This window comes from Terrapene carolina, unplaced genomic scaffold, assembly GCF_002925995.2.
Source record: "Terrapene carolina triunguis isolate 2854851 unplaced genomic scaffold, T_m_triunguis-2.0 Scaffold42, whole genome shotgun sequence".
Classification (NCBI taxonomy): domain Eukaryota; kingdom Metazoa; phylum Chordata; order Testudines; family Emydidae; genus Terrapene; species Terrapene triunguis.
In genome coordinates this window covers 45,283,614-45,306,215 of record NW_020664393.1, presented here as the reverse complement: position 1 = coordinate 45,306,215, position 22,602 = coordinate 45,283,614, and the positions used below count along the sequence as shown (strand labels likewise).

Genomic DNA, 22,602 nt, shown 5'->3' with positions numbered 1-22,602 from the left:
GAAAGGCACTTCAACTTCCTCATGTGATATGAATACATCATCTTCCTTCTTTCCAAATAAAAAACAGAAATAGGATTTTGGAAACTTCTGCCTTTTCTGCATCATTATTAACAGTTTTATCCTCTCCCTCTAGTAATGGGCACATACCATTACTAGGACTTCTTTTGTTCCTCATACATTTTACATTTTTCTTCTTATTGTACTTAGCTCTGCCAGACATGGATTTCTCCCTGATATCTTTGGCTTCCAGTATCCATTTTCTACATCTCATAACTTCTAATTTATATTGATTGCTATTTATTTTCCTGTTTTCTCCCATTTGTTATACAGTTGCTTTTTTATTTCTAATTCAACAACGTCACTGCCACTGAACCAGGGTGGCTTTTTAGCCAAATGTGTACTTTTTTGTTTTTGTTTTTCATTTTGGAATCTAGGCTTTTTGATAATCTAATTAACTCTTTTTAAAGCACTCCAATCGTTGTTCTGTCTACATTTTTCTCCCAATGTGTTTTTTCCCATAGTTTCCGTCAGCGTTGTGAAATTAGCCCTTTGAACTACTAATTATATATAATACATATGGGACAGTCCTCTATTTTCCATATCAAATGTATTTAGGTCATGATCACTGGTCCTTTGGCCAGTATTTCCCAAATGATGTGTCCCAACCCACCAGCGGATTTCAGGAAAATTCTAGATGCGGTGCCATGACAAGGGCTTGATTAACCCGACACTGGGCTCTGTCCTAGGCAAACATACACTTCTCTCAGCGTAGTGTGGAGGGAAAGGTCTGGAGGGAGTCGCTATGCCCAGAGCAGCAAGCTAGGCCAGCATTGCAGGACAACAGCCTACAAAGTGAGTGTGGGGCAGGCTCGCTCTCCAAACCACCCATCTCATTCACCCATTTTAGGATTATGATGCCAGAGCAGAGGGTACATATATGTAATGCTGAGTTGCAAAAAAAGACAAATGGCAGATTTGGTGGGTTGCCTTAATAAAAACTTTGGGAAACACTGCCTTAGGTGAACATCACCATTCATTCCAGTGATTAATTTACCTTTATCCATTATACTGAGGTCCAAAATAGTTCTATTATGTTGTGAAATTATCACTTTTAATTTTTAGAAACTTTAATAATGTTTTATTCACTACTGGCTGAGTGAGACTTGCAGCAGGACTCCCAGATGAAGTCCCCTTGAACACAAACTTTCTTTCTACAGATAACAGACAGGTGCTTATGGAGTAAATCAGCCTATTTTTAATTTGATTTGGTGATCTGTAACAGACCCCCACTATACCTCCTCCAGGGTTTTGTAGTTTAATATACACACATACGTCTCTTTGCTGGATAGAATGCTATACTTGCTTAAGTGTGTATCAACATACCTAATTCTAGTTGCAAAACACAGAACTAATTTGTTAACTACAATACTGTTATTGCATGCAGGTATGTGATACAGAGAGAAAAATGTTTTACATTACTGACTGCAGCCTAAAAGAGTCCACAATCCCTATACTGCAACACATTGGAGAACGTTTCAAGCATTAAATTTTGGAATTGATCCATCTAGCATTCAAAAGTTACAAACAGAGAAATGCCATCAATTTGATTGTAAGCCCTTGCTACACTTAACCCAAAATGTATATTTTAATTGTGCTCTTAATTAGCCACTGGTGTTATTTTAATCTTTTTTCCTCTTCCTGCTGCATCTCTATCTTCCTTCAAAATAAATTATAACATTCATAAACCACAAATATCTGACAAGGCTAGTACCAACAGTGTGTTTCAGGTCTGTCACTCTTAAAAGGAAACTTTTTTAACACAACAAAAGTAAGGTCATTACATCTAAAAGTATTTATTTGGGGAAATTAATTATGGATTTCTTTCTTCCACAGATTAAAAAAAAAACAATTTAATTCTGTCTGAAGCAGAGATTTTTTAGTGATATATTGTTCTGTACATTTTCAATTCATATTATATTCTTACCTTTGCCGTGTGACACTTCAATAGTCCAAGTGCAGTTTAAAGAGTTTGGATAAAAATCAGGAAAACCTGGCGACAGAATGGTTCCACTCTTCCCATGAATATAGCCACCACATAGAGCTTAACAAGAAAGAAAGAAAGAAAGTCATTATATTGGGCACTCTGCTGCAGAGACTAAAACTCAGATACTGTTATTGGACATTTTTGCTTGATAAATTTATCATTACAGTGACCCAGAGACAAATTATGATTTATTTTAAGATAGTTACTTCTCAATGCACAGTAGAATATCAACAGATGTAATACATGCATGCTTGCATTAAGACACAAAGTTACCAGAGAGTGACTGGCTTCCTTGGTAACCCTTCTGGGAGAGGTGTCTTAGCATGAATGTTTGGGCATGGAATGGATTGTAGGAAAATGCAAATTGAAGAAATGGGTTTTACATTTTAGAGAGCACAGTTAAGTTGAACAGTGATAAGGACAAGGATAATTACTGTATTGTAGGATAACAAATATGGCAACTGTTATCTTTTAATATAGGTGGAGTAAAGTATCAAGTGTAACAAAAACGCACAAGAATACCAAACAACAGGTGCACCATAGTGTGACATGAACCAATGAGAAATAGGATGGATCTTATCTTCAGCATGACCTAGTTCAGAGTATGAAACTTTTCACATATAGTTTTAATGGATAATATACATAAAGGGAAGAGTACTTCAGGCAGTTTGCATCACATTAAAACTTTTACAACTTTCTTCAGAAAAATAATATGCCTTTACGCCTTTTCCCTCCATGTGCTGCAGAAAAAAAGATAGATATGGAGATTTTTCCACTTTTTCCAGAAATGTGAATAGTGCCATCATCACTAAGTTATTTGTAGCTGAATATTCTCAAAGGTAAAAAACTAGACTTGAAAACATGTATACTAACATTTGTTAAAGTAGGCTTCTTAAATTTGCATGGCACATTAAGTATCATTTGAGATTTGTATTTATATACAGGTAAATTGCTCACTGATCTCATAATTATACTGTGGTTGCCTCTGATGTCTATCTCTTTCTTGTTTTATTTTAAAATTTTAATAAACTAAATATTTAACAAATAATATGATGAAGTACTAGCTTGCTTTTTGTTTTCTGTCTGTTAAAACTGAACTAAATGTAGTAAATAAACGGGGGAGGGATAGCTCCGTGGTTTGAGCATTGGTCTGCTAAACCCAGCATTGTAAGTTCAATCTTTGAGGGGGCCATTTAGGGATCTGGGGCAAAAATCTGTCTGGGGATTGGTCCTGCTTTGAGCAGGAGGTTGGACTAGATGACCTCCTGAGGTCCCCTAAAACCCTGATATTCTATGATTCTATGAAATAGTAGCAGCTAGATTAATACATACAATAAATTTGCAGTGGTAGTGTGCTCAAAACATTATAGCTGAAATGCCATTTTTAATTCTCCTCAATTATCCTGAGATGTTGCAGAAGTTTTTGAATAATTCTATAAATATAATTTATATATTTATGAACCCGTGCCATGGACCAGAATTGTGGGCACCTCTGACCCCATTTAAACAGGAAAAGGAGTTCAGATATGAAGAAGCCATAATTCTTATATTTATAAATATGTGATAACAGTGAACTTGTTTTGATATATTATATATGTGCCCATATACACACACATACACACACATTCTCCCTCCCCCCTGACTAAAAACTAGATATAAGTGCAAAATTTCAACTCATCCTTAACTATGGAGCCACAGCTGAAAACTACATAAAGCATTATTACCAATTATATTATTTGGAGGGATATTTGACTATTGGGTCCCAGTACATGTAGTTCTTTTTATAGTCTGTTTTATATTACAAAGGAAATTGCCATGAAACAGGGTAATGTACTTTTCCATTAGACTTTTCTTCTGTTTATTCCCTACCTGAAGTTGCAATCTGATGTCTATGAAATCATCAGTAGGTAGTGTTGGGCAGGAAACAGTTCTCCTACCCTGCAAGAATTCTTGAGATTTTGTAAAATTTTCCCATCCCAAATTGAGATGAACAGTTGAAATCTCAAAAAATTTTGCAAACTGAAAATCTGAAAATATTTCAGATAACGTCACTAAAAACATTTCATGTAAATCATTTTGAAAAATTTATTTTCATTCCCTCACTTTTTAATTTTTTTAAACAAATCTTTATCTTGAATTAACTTAATTTTCAAAATAAAAAGTAGTTTTGAACTGAAACTCACTTTTTTTTAAGAAAGTCAAATTAGGCCATTTTGACAAAAAATATACAAAAAAAGTAATTTGTTGAAAGCGACCCTTTTACATGAACAGTTTTATGACAAATTGGCATTTTCCAATTAAAACATGTTTTGTGGAAAAATCCTCAGCCAGCAATATCACTAGTCTCTTTGATGTGGCTACCTTTTGCTGATTGCAATCAGTTCTATGTTGTCACCTAAATGTGCCACTTTTCCTGAGTTGGAGTGACAGACTATCTTCATGGGAGTGTTGTCAATAACCACTAACCATATTTACTGTATTCTTTCCTAGCTGAAAGATAACCTTAGGCCCTTTAAAAAGAAAAATACCCTCCCAGGACTTGTTCTCTGCCCAATTAAAATGGAGTTGTAGAAGGGAGTTCAAGAGTCTAAGGGTACATCTACACTTACCGGAGGGTCCGGCGGCAGGCAATCGATTTTCTGGGATCGACTTATCGCGTCTAGTGAAGACGCGATAAAATCGATCCCTGATCGCTCTGCCGTCGACTCCGGAAATCCACCGCGGCAAGAGGCGGCAGCGGAGTCGACGGCAGCGCGGCAGCGGTCGACTTTCCCCCGTCCTCACAGCCAGGTAAGTCGACCTAAAATACGCAACTTCAGCTACGGTATTCACGTAGCTGAAGTTGTGTATCTTAGGTCGGACCCCCGCTGTAGTGTAGACCTAGCCTCAGAGATATACCACGTTCCAGGGCGTGCATGTGAGTGCGATGGAATGAAAAACAAAAGAGGAAGTGATGTGGCGCTCATTTACCTTAGCTTTTCTTCTGCCCTGCTTCAGAAGGTCTCTACAGTTCCCTAGCATATAATGTGGATGCTGGATCTTGGACACAAGGACAAACTTTAACTGAAAAAAAAGTTAACTCTGCATATTTCCATCTTATGGGATTTGCATACCCCACAAGGGCATGATGACAATTTTAGTCTAACTACTGAGTGTATATTTTAATTGACCTAAATAGTATATACTATTCATATTAATCAAGCCAAACTGTTCAAACTTGGGTGTTGAATTTATTTTTAGTCAATTAAAAAAACCCTGGCTGATTGTCAAAGCTAGTGACCACACAAAACTCTTACTAAAGTAATTTTCTATTTATGAGTAATGTGGCCATCCCACACACAAAAAAACTACACAAAAATGAGGACGTAAATTAAACAGAAATTAAAAGTTACAGTGCCAAAAGTGAAATCCCTGCAAGCTGCATTGAAACTTTTAAAAAACATCATAATAGAGGCTCAACTTCAATGTATACCCCAAATTAAAAAACATAGTAAGAGAACCAAAAAAGTGCCATCATGGCTGACCAGCAAAGTAAAAGAAGAAGTGAGAGGCAAAAAAGGCACCCTTTAAAAAGTGGAAGTTAAATTCTAGTGAGGAAAATAGAAAGGAACAAACTCTGGCAAGTGAAGTGTAAAAACATAATTAGGAAGGCCAAAAAAAAAAAATAATGAAAAACAGCTAGCCAAAGAAGCAAAAAGTAATAGCAAAATTTTTTTGTAAGTACATCAGAAGCAGGAAGTCTGCTAAAGAACCAGTGGGGCCACTTGACGATCAAGATGCTAAAGCGGGTATGGAACGGCTTCCGTATGAGGAGATATAAATAAGATTGGGACTTTTAGCTTGTAAAAGAGAAAACTAAGGGGGGACATGATAGAAGTCTATAAAATCATGACTGGTGTGGAGAAAGTAAATAAGGAAGTGTTATTTACTCCTTTTCATAACGCAAGAACTACGGGGTCACCAAATGAAATTAATAGGCAGAGGTTTAAAACAAACAAAAGGAAGTATTTCTTCACACAACGCACAGAGCCAGAGGATGTTGTGGAGGCCAAGACTATAAGTTCACACCAGAGTACAATGTTTGGAAATTGTTTAAAAAAATACAGCTCTATCTGATCCATTTTCAATTGTATTTCACCATATGGAGTAGATGGGGCTCAACTGTGTTAGAAGCGTGTTTGTAAATATGCTAGAGGTCTGAAAATCAATTTTATTACAAAAAGAACAGGAGTACTTGTGGCCTTAGAGACTAACAAATTTATTTGAGCATAAGCTTTCATGGGCTACAGCCCACTTCATTCGATGCATAGAATGTATATATACATCTCCTTACTATATGTTCCATTCTATGCATCCGATGACACGGGCTGTAGCTCACAAAGCTTATGCTCAAATAAATGTGTTAGTCTCTAAGGTGCCACAAGTACTCCTGTTCTTTTTGCGGATACAGACTAACACGGCTGCTACTCTAAAACTGAATTTTATTACAGTCTTTGAACATAACTGTACGTCATCCATTGTAGCTTGGCAAACTATGCTAAAATATGGTTCAGCAGGAACCAGGTCTGAATTGTGATTTCACTAGACCTCAGTGAATAAGTCAGTGAATAATTGCTTCAATACCTTTTGCCTCTCTTTTCATTCACAAACTGTCCATGAGCTGTTCAAAATTATTCAAGGAATAATTTCTGCAAAGAATACTTAGTCTGTAGATTGCTCATGAGCAGCTTCAGTATTGAGCATATTCAGTATTCTAAAATCAAAATGTGAGCTGTGTTGATTAGTTTTCTTTGGAAATCTAGGTTGCAGGTTTTCTTTCCCAGATAGGATGAATCAGGTTGCTTGAGTACATACATATATGTTTAGCTTAAAAATCTGAATATTACAGTATGCAATTCACTTAAAATTTGCTGTTTCTCCCAATAATTGATAACTAGAACATCTGCGGGGGGAAGGGGGAAGAACACAAAAGAGGTGAAAATGCAGGAAAAGAAAATTCTCTTTTTTTACTCAAATATATGTTGACAGAATACTGTAATATTCACTGGCCTCCAGTCTGAATACATTGTTTCCAGTTTCAAACAGTGCTTCAGTGTAGAGTAGCTACACACATTGATAACACTGTGTTGTCACCACACCTCAACCTTTCCAAGATGGAGCATCTTGATGAAGAGACATTTTTCCCACTCCATGTTCATATCTTTCACCATTGATTTTACAAGTTTGGCAGCTGTGTACCATGCAATATATATTTTGGAGTAGGATAAGACCCTCTGTGATAATGCTTTTGGCGGCACTTCACACAGTACCACAAACTGAACCTAAATTAGATATTCCTGTACACATATTGCATTAATCCATAAGGCAGTGAAAATGAGCTCTTTCATTTCTAGATCAAGCATATACCAAGTCTACATAGTTAATATGTTTTTCCCCTCCCAGTTATGCTTTATAATGCAAGTTTTTATTCTTAGTGTTATCTAGGTATTTAATATATACCCATGATCATAGTATCTGAGAGCCTGCATGTAGTGATAAGTTTGTATTCTAAAACTGGACTCAACCATTTCAGCTTGGACATAAATCAAGTAGAAAAAACATAATATACTATAATGTGGGAGTGCACACATTGTTGCTTCTGTTGGCTGAGCTCATTGCACACTCCAGGGGCTCTTTGCATCCCTCCATTCTCCTCCATCGCTCCTGGTGTGCCTTCCTCCCATCCCCCACTATTTCAGGGACCCCCATCAAATTCCTCTTCTCCTCCCCCCACATGCCAGGGCCTCTGTGTGTCCCCCATTCTTTCCTTCCCCTATGCCAGCATCCTTCCCATTTCCCCTCCATCAGAGATTGTGTGCCCTTCATTCCTCCCTTCCCCTGCTCCCCCATGCCAGGGTTCCCCATTCTCCCCCACCATGGGCTCTTTTTGCCTCTCATTATCCCCATCCTCACATTCCGGGGGCTCTGTGTAACCCCCATTTTCACCTCCCCCAATATCAGGGTCTCCCATTGTGCCCTCCATGCCAGGGGCTCTGTGTACCCCCTCATTTCCTGCTCTCCCCATCATTATTATTCTTTTTTCTTTCATTCATTCAGGCTATCAACACTTTAAACTGTATTGAGACAATGCACTGTGTTGAGATGGGAGTTTTCTTGTGCCACCATCAATCAGTTATTTGATCTATACATAGTTCAGAACTGATTGACGGTAAAGGGTCTGCTAACCAGATGCCAGGGGCTTAATGTAACCTCAACTTCTACCCTTCTGGTTTTCTGATTTTCACCCCTATTCATATGGTTCTGCCCACTGATGAGTAATACATTTCCTGGAATTTTGGAATTGATCAGATATGGCAGTCATAATTTATCAAGTTATAGACAGAGAAATGCCATCGAGTTGAGTATAGAGTCTCACAAACTTGGTCAACTTATTTTGTATTTTGTGACATTACAACAAGGAAGTAGTGTTAATTAGAGCAGAGAACTCGGTGTCAGGACTCTGGGTTGAAATCCCGGCCCCACTGAAGTCAATGGCAAAACTCTCATGGACTTCCATGGGACCAGTATTTCGCCCCTTCTTTCTATTCCCAGAACTTTTGCTTCAACATGTCACAAAATCTGTCTGCATTTCAGAGCACACACATCTGTAAAATGAAGATAATACTTACCTAACTCACAGGGATGTGATTCATTAATTGATTACAATTTGCAAATTAAACTATTTGTAAATAAAATTAAGTTCCTTACTTGAAAGACAATCTAGAAATATTAAGTATTGCTTCAATTATTAATAGAATCACTTTAAAAATATTTGGACTCTGGTGTGATGGAAGGGAGGGTAACAGCAGTAATGACATTGTTAGTTATTAATCAGAAGAGTCACTTGCTTGGATTTTTACATTGTCATTTAAAGCATAGGGTACCTACCATCACAGCTGGGTAATGCATGATTCCACTGATGATTTCTTTCACATATGAGTGGTTCCTCATCACTCAGTGTATATCCTGGATCACAGCTAAAAGTTACTACAGATCGGACACTGAAGTTATTCCCATGGCGATGGCCATTCACAGGAATCCCTGGGTCAAGGCAGGAATCTGATTCCAGTGTAACACCTGAAATATACAAATTTAGTGAAATTACTGGAAAAAAAAACAGAAAGAGAAGGGTAACAGAGGATGAAGAAACATCCTGTATTCCAAATAAAATATTTGGAAATAATTTCTGGTCTGTGATGTGGCATCCGAATCTCTTGTAGATGCTGTCAATGTCTCAAGCCAAAGACAGAAATGAAACACTGAGACTTAAAACATAAAAAAGGACCAAGGCCAACTGGAGTATCAAATGATTAAAGCTTTAAAATCCATTTTTATTTCATACTGACAAAAAGAAAGGCAGAGCAAAAGGAGTATAAGCTAAAAGTCTGAATGAGCACAGCAAAACAGGCCTAGGGAGAAGGTGAGAATAACTTCTGTCATTTTTTTCCCCTCTTTTCTTATCTTTAAATTTTTATTTCCTTTACTCTATTATTTCACTGGCCCCTCTCCTCATCCACCCTCACTCTGATTCTACCAAAACATTTATATTGTTTTCTTGTAAATCTAGTAGCTCCAAATTCCCGTCTGACCTGGGCCTAATCCACAGCCTATTAGGGTCAATGAGAGTCTTTCTACTGAATTCAGTGGGCTTTAAAATCAGACACTGCGGGCTGGTCTACACTGGGGGGGGGGGGGATCAATCTAAGATATGCAACTTCAGCTACGTGAATAGCGTAGCTGAAGTCGAAGTATCTTAGATCGATTTACCTGGGGTCCACATGGCGCGGGATTGACGGCCGCGGCTCCCCCGTCGACTCCACTACCGCCGCTCGCTCCGGTGGAGTTCCGGAGTCGACGGGGAGCGCGTTCGGGGATCGATATATCGCGTCTTAACGAGACGCGATATATCAATCCCCGATAAATCGATTGCTACCCGCCGATACAACGGGTAGTCTGGACATACCCTGCTAATAACAGAAAACTAATAACAATTACAACAACATTAAGGTTGCAAATTCAAGCACTCAAAAGTTAGAAAATGCCAAAATTAGGGTTGCCTGTTGAAAAAAATAGAATGTGATCATATAAAGTCTGCATCATAATGCATCCATACAAAAGGAGGCCAAATTAAGGTTGCACAGGCAACCGTAATTGTAGCATTCCTTATCTTTTCAGTGCTTGCCTTTTCAACCTGGATAATGTTCTTCTTACATAATTTTTATTTTCTGTGTCTAATTTCAAAGGTCTTCTAAAAAGCAAATTGAAAGAACCAAAAATTCCATCATATTGTAGCATCATATGCACACCCGCATAGTTCATCAGCAGAGTTAGACCTCTGCCACTTGAGCTAATGGAATAAACAAAAGCAGTAATAAGTTGATATATCTTACTTAGTAGTAAGTTGATATATCTTATTAGACACTGGTATCAGAGCAATGCACTGTGGATTCATGTTCTGAAAAGAGTAGTTTAACTCTCTCTATATATTTAAAAGTTGACTGTGAACATATTAGAAACCCCATTCTTTTGAACACATATAATTCAAATAACCAAAACACACATGCCACATGAACTCAAATGGTTTTGTAGTTTTAGTGAGCTAAGTTACTGCTGGATATTATAGTCTTGGGTGAAATCCTGGCAAACTCCCATTGCCTTCTTTGGGCTCATGATTTCACCCATAATCTCAGCAAATACTGTAGTGGTGACAATATTAAACAAACACCTATTGCATTAAATCATATTTGAGATGGATTTTGGGGAGGAAAAGAGAGTCAACACATATGAGGTAAACATTGACTAAGATCTACCCAGTCCAGTGTCAAATAAAATGAATGGAATACTTACTGGCTAGTGGTACAACACAAGTGCATTGAAAATGGATGTGTCATTAAGAAGAACACACTTGATCCTTTATGCTGATGGAATAAGGTTGTTGATATCTGAATGCAAGTAGGCTTCCTTTTGTCTTACAAAAGGGCCACTGGGCTTGTCTTCACTAGGAAAAACTGTTTTTACAAGATAACTAATTTGAAATAGCTGTAAAATCCTAATGGAGACAAAGAAGAGGGTATTTAATCTCAGTGTACTACATTGAGGTAAATACAGGGGGAAGTGAGTTTGTGGGGGCAGGGTAGGGGGAAATGTCCAGGGCTTACCTCCGCTAGCTACACTGAGGTAAAATTACTCTATGTCTTGTCTCCACTAGGATTTTATAATGAGATGGCTAACTTAAGTTAATTGTGCTTTCTTTCTGAAAGAGACTATCTTTGGTGAAGGACAAAAAACAAAAGCAGGAAGAGGAATGGACAAAGATATAGATGTATTCGAAGAGGTGCAAGAAGAGAAATGGCAAGCTATTCATAAGGTATTTTTAAAAGAATACATTTAAACTCTGAATACGGGGATCTTGATTATCCATAAAATAATCCCCCCTCTTGCGTAGGTTTTTAGAACCACAATATCTTTTTAGCTTCCCAGACATTAACATTTATAACTTAGTTTCCATTTCTCAAAAAATGCTAATGTCTGTTGAAACACCAATATCTCCCCCAAAACATATGGGATTTTAGTTAATGATTAGTATCACTGCAAAACACAGACAGTGATCTTTAGAACTCAAGTGTTGGTATGGTATTTTAAAGAGGTGTGTTGATGCTGGCATTTAGACATATTTTTCAACTTCTTTGTTGTGTTGGCTATAGAGATTCTTCATTACTGATTCAATTAAACATTTTTTAATGACTTGGAACTAAAATTAATTATTTTAGTAACGGGTTTAATCATTTGAGCTCTAAAGTGGAAACAGGAATTTGTTGTTATAATATGAAGGCAGCATGCAAAGGCACTTTAATGTTACACACTGAACTTATTAAACTGGTGTGAGTGTGTGTGTGTATTAGAGTGAACTTTGTTTGTTTGCTATCTGTTTTTAGTGAATTTAATACTCCAGAAAGGTCATGGGATGACAGTCTTGGAGACTGAAGTCCATTTTTTCCCCTAAAAATAGGCACAGCACAAAGAAAATCTTCCTAATACTGCCCTTCCCATGTGACCTGTATCTATTTACCTTATATTAGAGTAATCTTGTTCTTTACAATATCTGGTCTTAAATCACAAGAGCAGAATTAGGTAAATAAAAAAAGAAACAAGCACACACAAAAATGGAAAACCTCTTGAAGAAACTCTACAAATTTGTAACTCTCTAAGTATTTGAGGAGGAAAAAACCTGCAGATCTGAAATTTTTCACTGATGTCTATTTACACTGGGCATGAAAAACAATTTATTATATGAATAATGAAAGCTAGGGCAATCCTAACATGGACTCACCTTACATTATTTTCCATATTAGCTCTATCAGAAATATTTTGTTTACATTCAATCTCTTAATCATTTAATTGTTAGTTGCAACAGGGGGGAGTCAGAGCTTCTGATCCTGGGGGCAGTGTGGCTCTGGGTGGGGGGGGCTCAGGACTTCTGCCCCATGGGAGCACCAGGGCTCAGGGCTTTAGATCTGGGGGGAGTTCTGGGGCTTCAGCTCCACAGCTCCGGTCCTGGCTTCAGCCTCGCGGGGGGGGGAGAGGGAACCATGACTTAGGGATTCAGCCCCACAGCTCCGTTCCCAGCTTCTGCCCTGTGGGGGGCGCAGGGGCTCAGGACTCCCCGGGGCTCCGCTCCTGGTTTCAGCTGGTGGTGGGGGGAGTGCCAGGGCTCAGGGGTTTAGCTATGGGGGGAGTGCTGTGGCTGAAACCGGTGCTCCCCCCGTGGGGAGTAGTTTTCGATATATTCAGTCTTAGAGACTCACATTTTTATTTAAGGCTTTATTCTGATGATATTTTACTTTAATTAATATTATGGTGGCATCAGTATCAACTTACTAAAGTTTTAATTTTTCACTTAAGCAGTATTAAAATACCTAAATTTCAGTTTAATGATTGAGTTCAGTCTTCAGATTTACTACAAATATTGTTTAGAAAACAACTGAATTTCCCATGATATTTCTGGATAAAATACATATTAACATTTCCAGAAGAAAAACAATTACTCTCTTTTTTGTTTTGTTTTTAAATTTAGCCCTGACACTTTTTTGCAGCAGTTGACAGGAACTCAAAATATGACACACCTGTTATTGTGATACCCTGGACCCAAACCACTTTTGAAATATTACAATTAAATAGGAAAAAAATATTCTCCTCCTTTGCCAAACCCTTTTTCACATACACCAAGAAAAGCTGACAAATATACTGTGTATGCCACGTGTTCAAGATCTTCTACAGTACTTCTCTGGCTCCGTGCCTCACATAGAGAATCCAGCCAGCCCCTGATTGTCGTGAGGAATGGATATAGGCCAGGCATAAGGGACCCCTGATCCGGAAACCTGTTCCCTACTTCTCCCCAGATCTGTTTCTGGGGCATAGTCTGTAGTTCTTTGGATAGATGGCTGGCATTTCTGACTGCAGATTGCTGACATGCATTACCAACCAGCCCCTAAACCTATGCTTCTTTCTTCTCTCCTCATCCATTGCCTCCTGCACACATCTCTTGACTTGACAAGGTTCACCAATGGGAGCCCTGCTCTGAAAAATATGGACAGCTGGTGGCATTATCACATCAAATATACTAAAAGTGGCACATGAACAAGCGAGAAGGGAAGGGAGTTTTAGTAAAACTTTTTAAAACTGCTTTTTGCTTATTTTTGTTAATGCATGTTTAACTCAAATGCCTGGCAAATTGTTAGGAGAAAAAAAAAATCTTTCTGAAAGATTTAACATGCTGGGCTGAGAAAGTCTCACTCCAGGTATTTGGTCCTCCAGCAAAAACAAGGAAAATAGATTTGATATTCCTGATATTTCTGAAGTTTTATAGATATCTATCTAGCTACCTAGATAGATATAGATAGCTATGGGAGAAGGAAAAATAAGTGTTCATACCTACTTCATACAACTAAAAGCAAACCCGTTTTGTTTGCAAGTGACCTTTAAAGGAAGAAAAAAATGCTTCATTTATGGCTCTGATCTGTGCTTAACAGGAGCCCATGTGAAAAACTTTGCAAGTTGGAGTTCTGCTGCTTTTGATATCAAAAAAATAACTTTGTTCAAATGCTATCTATGGGAATTGTATATAAAAGAAGACTAGGATCATTTATTAGCCCTGTATAATTTTATACTTTCAAAAGACCTAGCCCAGCTTCTTGGGTCCCTGTGCACGAATATTTCACTGTGCCAATTTTTGCAGACTACTTCAAGAAACAGCTTTGAAAAACTGATGCTACCTGTGGTCAAGAATTCATCTTTTTATAACTGAAAAAGAGAATATCAGAATATTCATATTAATAATAAAGCTGGTCAAAATTATGTAATGATCCAGGATAGAGTAGATCCCAAACTTTATTTCTTAATTCTTTATTTCTTTTCTTTTTTTTTTTTTTTTAAAGAGACCTACCTATGTAAACTTCTGACATGGTTACAAATACAATAAATTAATGTGTTTTAATATGGAAGAAAAAAACAACACCAATCTCAGAAATTACAGCAATAATCAAATAACTTTGCAACTTGAATACAATGAAAGAAGTCCCCCACTTTTCCTCTACAAAACATCTCAAGCTGTGTTTAGTTCTTCCACTGCCTTCTTAAACATATGGGCCTTCCACCACGTTCTGCAAGTCAATAGATTCAAGCTATTTCAGGTCAAGAAGGAAGGCATATTCCAAGGAAAGGGGCCCTTATAGAGTGCACTACCCCTGACCCCTCCGCAGAAGCCCTCTCTCTTTTATATTGAGGGACATTGAGCCTGAGTACACTACAGATCACACCTGCAGCAACATGGCAGGGCCAAGAAGAAATCTCTCAGGGCTTGTCTATAGGGAGAGTTATACCAATATAGTTATATTATTATAGTTACATCAATGTATTTATACCAGTGTAACTTCTCATGAGGAAGCACCTATTCCAGAATAAGATTTAAAAAAAAAAAGAAAAAAAACAAAACAAAACACACCGTTTCCAAAGTGACATAAACTAAAATTAAACAAGGCATTCTAAATCCAGAATATGAAAGCCCACGTGTGGAGTTATACCCATACAACAGTATGGTATTGTTATAATGTTTCCAAGTTCTCAGGTAGGTAGATCCAAAGCCATTTAGGGCTTTTAAGGTCAATAGCAACACTTTATTTAAACACCTTAAATTCCATCTGGAAATCTATAGATAGCCACTGGAAATCAAGAAGCACTGCTTTAATATGCTTATGGTGAAACACTCGACAAGCTGGCAAAAAGCAGGTTGCTGCATTTTACACAAGCTTTAGTTTCTGAAAGAATTTAAGGTAGTCCCTCATAGAGCATATTGCTTTAATCAAATTAGGAGGTGACAAAGACATGAACTACAGTGGTGAGAGATGTATCAGAAAAAAGGGTGCAGCCTCTACCCCAGACTGTACCCTGCGGGGTGTCATATTGTTATTAAAAGCTGGCCATTTATTGCAGTAGTTCAGTCTATTATAACATTTGTAGTATTTCTTATTCTAAGTTCAGAGAAAAGTGCAAATACAGTTCAAAATTTGCATTAAACCATGATGAATATTTTAAAGAGTGACAACTGTAATAGAAATAGATTTCATACTTTGCATACCTATTGAAAACCAGTGCTTTATAAACTCCATATTGTGTCTTTGTAAATCTGTACACCCCTCACCCACCCACCCACAAGAAATACTATTCTTCAAAGCTTTCTGTGTAACAATAAAAATATAATAGGCATAATGCCACTTTTCTACCTAAACTTATAAACTTAATGTAGATCACTAGAAAGATATTATCATAAAAAGAGCAAAACACTATGATTTCCCTTGCTTATATCTAACTTAGATTGATTCAACATTAATCAGATTTGGTATATTTTTGCTAAACCAAAGTATTTCATTATTACCTAGGAATATACCAGGCACTGAACCTATATAAGAATACAGTGAGCTTCAGCACTGCTGCAGTACTGTACTTTCTGTGTTGAAAGAGAAAACGACCAAACAATCGACAATATGAAAGAATTACTAAAATGCTAGAATGGGCACTAGTTTTTCCAGTCTAATTCTGGAACAGAGATAAAATTGTTATTGTAGATGCTGCAGGAAGAGTCATATATATGCTGTAGAGACATACAGAAAAAATATAGAAATGCTAAAGTGTATGTTTTTATAACCTGCTACATTAAATGTTTCTTTTCTAGCTAAAACACCCCAATACAGAAAGCCAATGTGGTTTTAAAAGCTTTTCAGAAATTGTTCTAACAAATAAATAGAAATAGTATTTTACTTTATTGAAGGCAGATTCATTTTGATACCAGAACTTCTCTATATAGTATTTCTTAGATAACCTCTTGGTTTTTCAAGTGCTATTGTTGGCACTTCAGGACCTAGAATTTAAAGAGTTTGCAGAGCTACTGGAGTGCCTCAACTCTGATCTTCATAACAGCCTGATTTCTAGTCTCTTAACGCCACTGGCCAAATCCTACAGACAGTCATTCAGCTCAAACCCTTTTGTCCTTCACTGTCTCACAAGCAGCTGTAGCTGCTCCCCCTCCCCTTTCCCATTCAGCAACCCGACCTGATTCCCTCCATAAAAAACATCTACCTACTGTTCTTTGTCTCCAACATGCCAAACCAATCTGGTGCTATTGCTCCCCTTCTAAATACCACAACCCACTCAAGCACTGACACTAGTTTCAAACTCACTCCCCTTCATGCCTGAATCAGAAATGAGTGTTCAGAAGCAACTTTTCGGTATGGATGGAGCCATGAAATGGACACTATGGCATACAACCCTGTGGCTCTAGATTTCCTATAGATTACAGAGAGGTTTCCAGACAATATTGGTTGTTGAAAATAATACTACACATTTATACACACACACACACACAAAAACAGTACCTTAGGGCTTGTTTACACGGCACTGCAGACCAGACTATGCAGGTCTTGATTTTAACTGCCCAGTTTAGACCCTGATGGTGCAAACTAAAAGGTACCTAGTTCACCTTAACATAGTCCTATGTTACATGGGGCATGTAACGCACAACACTTTAGAGCGCTCTACAAATCACACCGCTCTGACTCAGGACTGTGCCATGCAGACAAGCCCTAAGAAACAGAGTCCTCTCTGGAGTGGAGTACTGAAGTCAACTGGAACACAGCACAGTGTTCAAGAGTAGAAGATGGGACATTTTGGCCAAGGATATTAGGATAAACCTCTGCTCCTACAAAAAGTGCCACAGAAGCTGAACTGCCATTACGAGGAGACAGGAATTTTAGTATTGTCTTATCCCATGAACTCAGGCTTTTCCGGTACTTCAGTCCTGTTCCATGTTTAGTGTAAAGATTGTTAATTATTATTATTATTGGACAGATTTTGATATTCTCATGCTGGATAAGATCTTACTGCTTAAGCATTCAATTGATTTCTGTTGTGTAAATAAAACTTTGTGCATTACAGGCACATTGCTACCTCTGTCTGCCCTGTCATTTTTAGGTTAGAAAGTGTTGGCCTCCATTTGCACAAAATACACACATGTGTAAATACACTGCATGTATATAAATATAAATATGATTTCATAATATAATTACATGTATGTAACTATCTACATAGGACAGCATTTTTCAAACCTAGGTGCCTAAAATTATACTCTTACATTAAAATTAGCCTGACTTTCAGAGATGCTGCGCACCTACATGTATAAAGCTCTATAGACAATCCCTAAAAATCACATCATTACAGTTATTTGTGGGATTCACAGAAGAGATCATTTATTTATTTGCATTGTGGTATTGCTTAGAGGGCCCAATCAGGGATCATGGCCCTATTGTGCTATTATATATCACACATAAAATGAAGAGACTATCCCTGTCTCAAAGAGTTTATAATCCAAGGGCCAGATTCTGACACCTTATTCGTGCTTCTTAGCACCTTACTCCATGACAGTGAGTAAAATTTTTCAACATGATTATAGGTTTCAGAATCTGTTCCTAAGTAAGATATGGGGTAAACATCATTTGATCTTAGGCAAATATATTTATGATAATTTATTTGTATATAATTTTTCCTATTATTTTTTTAATATTTAAATAAAAATATATCAGAGAAATCTCAGACTTACTCTCATAGTGAATTAGGAAGCCAACGCTGGAACGACTATTGTCCGTAGTGAACAGCAGATACATGTAATTGCCAGTACTGATAAGGAACTGTGGTGCTTGTGTACCATGGTATTCTCCAATTAATGGTGATGAGTTTGCTGGCCCATCTCTAACTTCCAAAGTATCATAATTAACTTCCGTCTGAAATCTGAAAAGGAACACACCAAATTAGTGTATAATCAGAGTAACAATGTAACTTTCAGAAAATGTTAGAACTCCAATGTAACTGTGACCAAGAATTTCAGATAATATATAATTCAGAATGTCTACAGACACATCAAAATAATTAAAACTAAGGCAGGGTCAGGTTTTTTCTTCCTCCCTTCTAGTCCTTTCTTCCCTCAGTTCTGACCTATTGGGCAATCTGAGGCAAATCACTTTACATTTTCTGTGCCTTTTTGCCCCTTCAAATCTTTGTCTGTCTGCAAAGTCATTTGCCCCAGATCACACAGCAGGTCCTAACTAACTATACAATCTAAGTCTCTTATGTCCCAGTCCCATATCCAGTAGACCACAGTGCTTCTAAGCATACTGAGTTCAGTTTCATGAAGGGTGGCTAAGTATGCAATGTTTCAGAGTAGCAGCCGTGTTAGTCTGTATCTGCAAAAAGAACAGGAGTACTTGTGGCACCTTAGAGACTAACAAATTTATTAGAGCATAAGCTTTCGTGGGCTACAACCCACTTCTTCGGATGCATATCCGAAGAAGTATGCAATCATTCTCTGCTAGTCATTCCTGTATTAAATGAACACAGGTTAGTCCTATCTCTAGCCTCAGCATTGGCAGGCATGCTGCACAGCAAACACTTTTCTCAACTGTTAGTGGTTATATCAGATAGCCTTATGAACTAGGAAACCTGAACCTTGTACATGTCAGTTTGAGAGCATTCATGTAGAAACAGACTTCTGTCATTTTGTAAGATTTATATTTTGTGGCCAGGTATGAAAAATATACTATAACTGACATTTTATGTAACTCTCCTATGGAGATGATTGGTTTAATCTCTGGGGACAAGAAACCCTGTGTTCCTGTACAAAAGAACATGGTTTTTGAAAGCAAATATCCTCCAACTGTCTTAACAAAATGAGAAACACATCATTAGTGGGCCAGGGAGAACGAAAACTGAATTCTTGTTGATACAGAGGACTGAAAATAAGGAATGTGTGGAATTGTGTCAACTGAGCAAATGAGAATAATACTCTTTTTTGTAAATTGTTTTAATTTAACAAGTAACCAAAAATTATGTTAAGAAAGAATTATGTTTTGTAGGTAATGATGATATAACAAGAACAAACTTCCCAGTCAGACCCATTATACTTTATATATCTATTAGTATGAATCCATTAAAAACTATCCCTCACACAAAAAAATCAGCAACAGGCAAAGGATATTTAGGTCTTAGCTTAGTTTTCTCTTACCACTCAATTTATATTTCTTACTTTTCAGAAGCCCATAAAAAGAGAAACAAACTCATTCAGAATTAAAGGAATCTCTATGTTCTCCTAACTGTCACAAAGGTAAGTAAATGACTGTCCTGAGCCTCTGAGGGGTTGTCTTTTCTGCAGAGTTAACTTGGTCTCCTACTCAGGTGTTGCCCTTCATCTATCCCTGCCCCCTACACAAAACTCTCTAATCCAAGTTCAGTGGTGTTTTCAACCCAGGCTGTCTGGTGCTGGATGCTAAAACCCAGGTGATGCTTTAATTTGGGCTGATAATCCACTCACTTTGCAGTGAGGATGCAGGCTCGAGTGCTGACAGTCCAGCAGTGCCTTCCCACAATTTACCCCATGGTGCTGACAGACCAGGTGCCAGCTCATGCCAAGGCCCATAGGACTCACTGAACACAGACAAATACATAGCTGGAAACAAGTCACCTATGTGTTAGTATTGTTAAAACAGATATTACAGTTATAAGAATATGTTTAGTGTTTCAACTTTATGAAATGTTTGTAGGATGCTGCAGGCATTAATCTTTCTTATAACATCTGCGCCCTATTTTTTTAGGTCATATTTAAATGTTTGCTCTGTAACTTTAAAAGTGTTTGCTCCAAAACTGTAAACCCCACAGTCAGGAGACGAGCATTACCAAGTGCAAAATACTAGTTCACCATAATAGGTGTTATTGCCTATTCAACAAAAGAAGGCCCATAGACACGAGAAAAGCCATTGTCCCAGAAGGACAGATAAGTTTCCCACGATTCATTGAGAAATAATCTAAATGTCTCAGGTTACTGCAGCATAAGAACCATGGCATAAGTAATTAGCAATGCACCAGTGGACACAGCAAAATAATCTGCCTGCCACCCATCACACTAAGCCATATAATAGCTGAGTCTGAAAAAGCTGATGGCCAGAAAACAGAAAAAAAAAAGATCTATGCCATCTTTACCAAAGAAAAGTATAATATTCAAAAAGAAGACAACTGTTATTTTTCTTGTCACAACACCCCATGCAAGGATATTATTTTCTCCTTATTGGGGATCAGAAAGAGAGAGAGAGAGAGAGAGAGAAGCTATATGACACATATACCAGCTACTCAAACAAAGCCTCTCTCCAATATCATTTATGTTGTTTTGATTTTCGTTTGGCTGATCAGTGGGACCGGTCTATTATTTTATTCTGAATCATTAATTTATATATCTATCTATGTTGCAACACATTAACAGTTGTGTATTTGGGAAGCTAGTCATGAAGAGGCTGGATGAGTTCTGTGTCAGCTTGTGCTGCTGAGGGTGTTGGCGTTGGTGATTCCCTGCATCATAGCTTTTCCTGTTTTTGATTTGCTGTATTGTGCCTGGCCCCTCCAGAGGATGGCATCCTGAAAGGAACTCGTTATCCTTCACTCATATTCAGAATGAAAGACAAATCAGAATTTCCAGGCCAACTCATTCTGAACATATAATCAGCCAATGATTTTTCATTGCCCTTGCAGGAGTTACTAAGATGACCTGAACTGCAGAAGGTTTCACTATGAAACAGTAAGTTGAAGTGTCCAATCCTTTGCTACTACCTCTGGACTATTTCAATGCACTTTGGGTTGCTAAGGTGCATTTGATCTGGCAACATCAAAACCATCAGTGAGCTCATTTACATATCAAATGCTGTTCTCACTGTCAGAAGGGCTAGAGAATTTTATTTTGGTAACTGAAGGTGTGGATTGTAAGACTTATAGTAAAATATAAAATCCTCTATTTTCCAAATCTAGAGAAAATACTTAAATTACCTATAAAATTTATACTTTTGCCTTGTTAGATACTGATCTTATTAATCGATGTAACAATTTATGAACCTTAGATGATATCAGTATGGCAAGATTATTTTTTTAAGAAGTACTAAGGTTTTCCATCTGAGTCTTGTTCTGTTTGGGCAGCAAAGGCTAAATGAACAAGCAACATATCTTTGTTACCCTTCTTGGGGTTCAATAGTTATTACAGCACTTGTGTTAGGCGGAAAAAGTAAGAACCTTGACAGGAAACAGACTCAATTATGCTATCATTAGCTTCCAAAAGCATAACAGTTGTAAAGAAACTCTATACGAAGAATTACAGGTCTTTAATTGTAAATCTGCCAGGAAGACTGACCCATCATCTAAACTAAACTAAAACTAAACCTTACCATTAAAAAAGAAAAGAGTGCCTAGACCAAAAATAGTGATTTACAACTTGAACCTTCAAGGAAAGGGGACCAAATTTTTCTCCCAGTAACGCTGGTGTAAAGTTGGAGTAGCTCAGTCAGATGCTAACTGTACTTTCAAAGTCACCTACGTAGAGGCACTGAGTAAGATTCTGCTCTTGCTTGTACCATTGTAAATCCAATGCTACTTGCTTGATTTCAAGAGATTTACATTGGCACAAATGAGAGCAGAATTTGGTACAGTGCATGTGTGTGTGTCTACTGAAAGTTCACAATTCTTAAATCAGAGCACAAAATCAGAGATTTCTACTAGGAGCAGCTAATGCAGTGTTCCTCCATATCCCCCACTCTTTTCCTTTTGCTTTCAACATGTGGGTTCTGTGTTTGTGTTGAGATAGGTCTTGTTGTTTGACTTCTCTCTTGTTCTCACCTGTCAAAGGTGATCTTAATAGAATGTCCTGGTCTTGCTTCAATCACCCACTCACAATTTAGCGAGTCCTTGTAATATCCTGGCCATCCTGGTGGCAAGATAACCCCATTCGATCCTGTCAAATGTCCACCACATGGTGCTGGGAAATAAAAGCATATATATGTAGTGAAATATATACCTATAAATTACAGTTAAATGGGCTGATAAATCTCACACACACACACACACACACACACACACACACACACACACACACACACACACACACA

General features: G+C 37.6%; 1 protein-coding gene across 1 annotated transcript in view; it reads right to left on the bottom strand.

The window, feature by feature from the left end:
- CSMD1 (CUB and Sushi multiple domains 1) overlaps positions 1 to 22,602 on the bottom strand; it is a 1,543,069-nt gene that overhangs the window by 407,207 nt on the left and 1,113,260 nt on the right. The window contains exons 16-19 of the mRNA XM_029912248.1: positions 22,334 to 22,472; positions 18,231 to 18,418; positions 8,972 to 9,160; positions 1,985 to 2,101 (exon numbers count right to left, since the gene is read on the bottom strand). Coding sequence (XP_029768108.1) covers positions 1,985 to 2,101; positions 8,972 to 9,160; positions 18,231 to 18,418; positions 22,334 to 22,472 — 633 coding nt within the window. The remainder of the gene's footprint in view (positions 1 to 1,984; positions 2,102 to 8,971; positions 9,161 to 18,230; positions 18,419 to 22,333; positions 22,473 to 22,602) is intronic.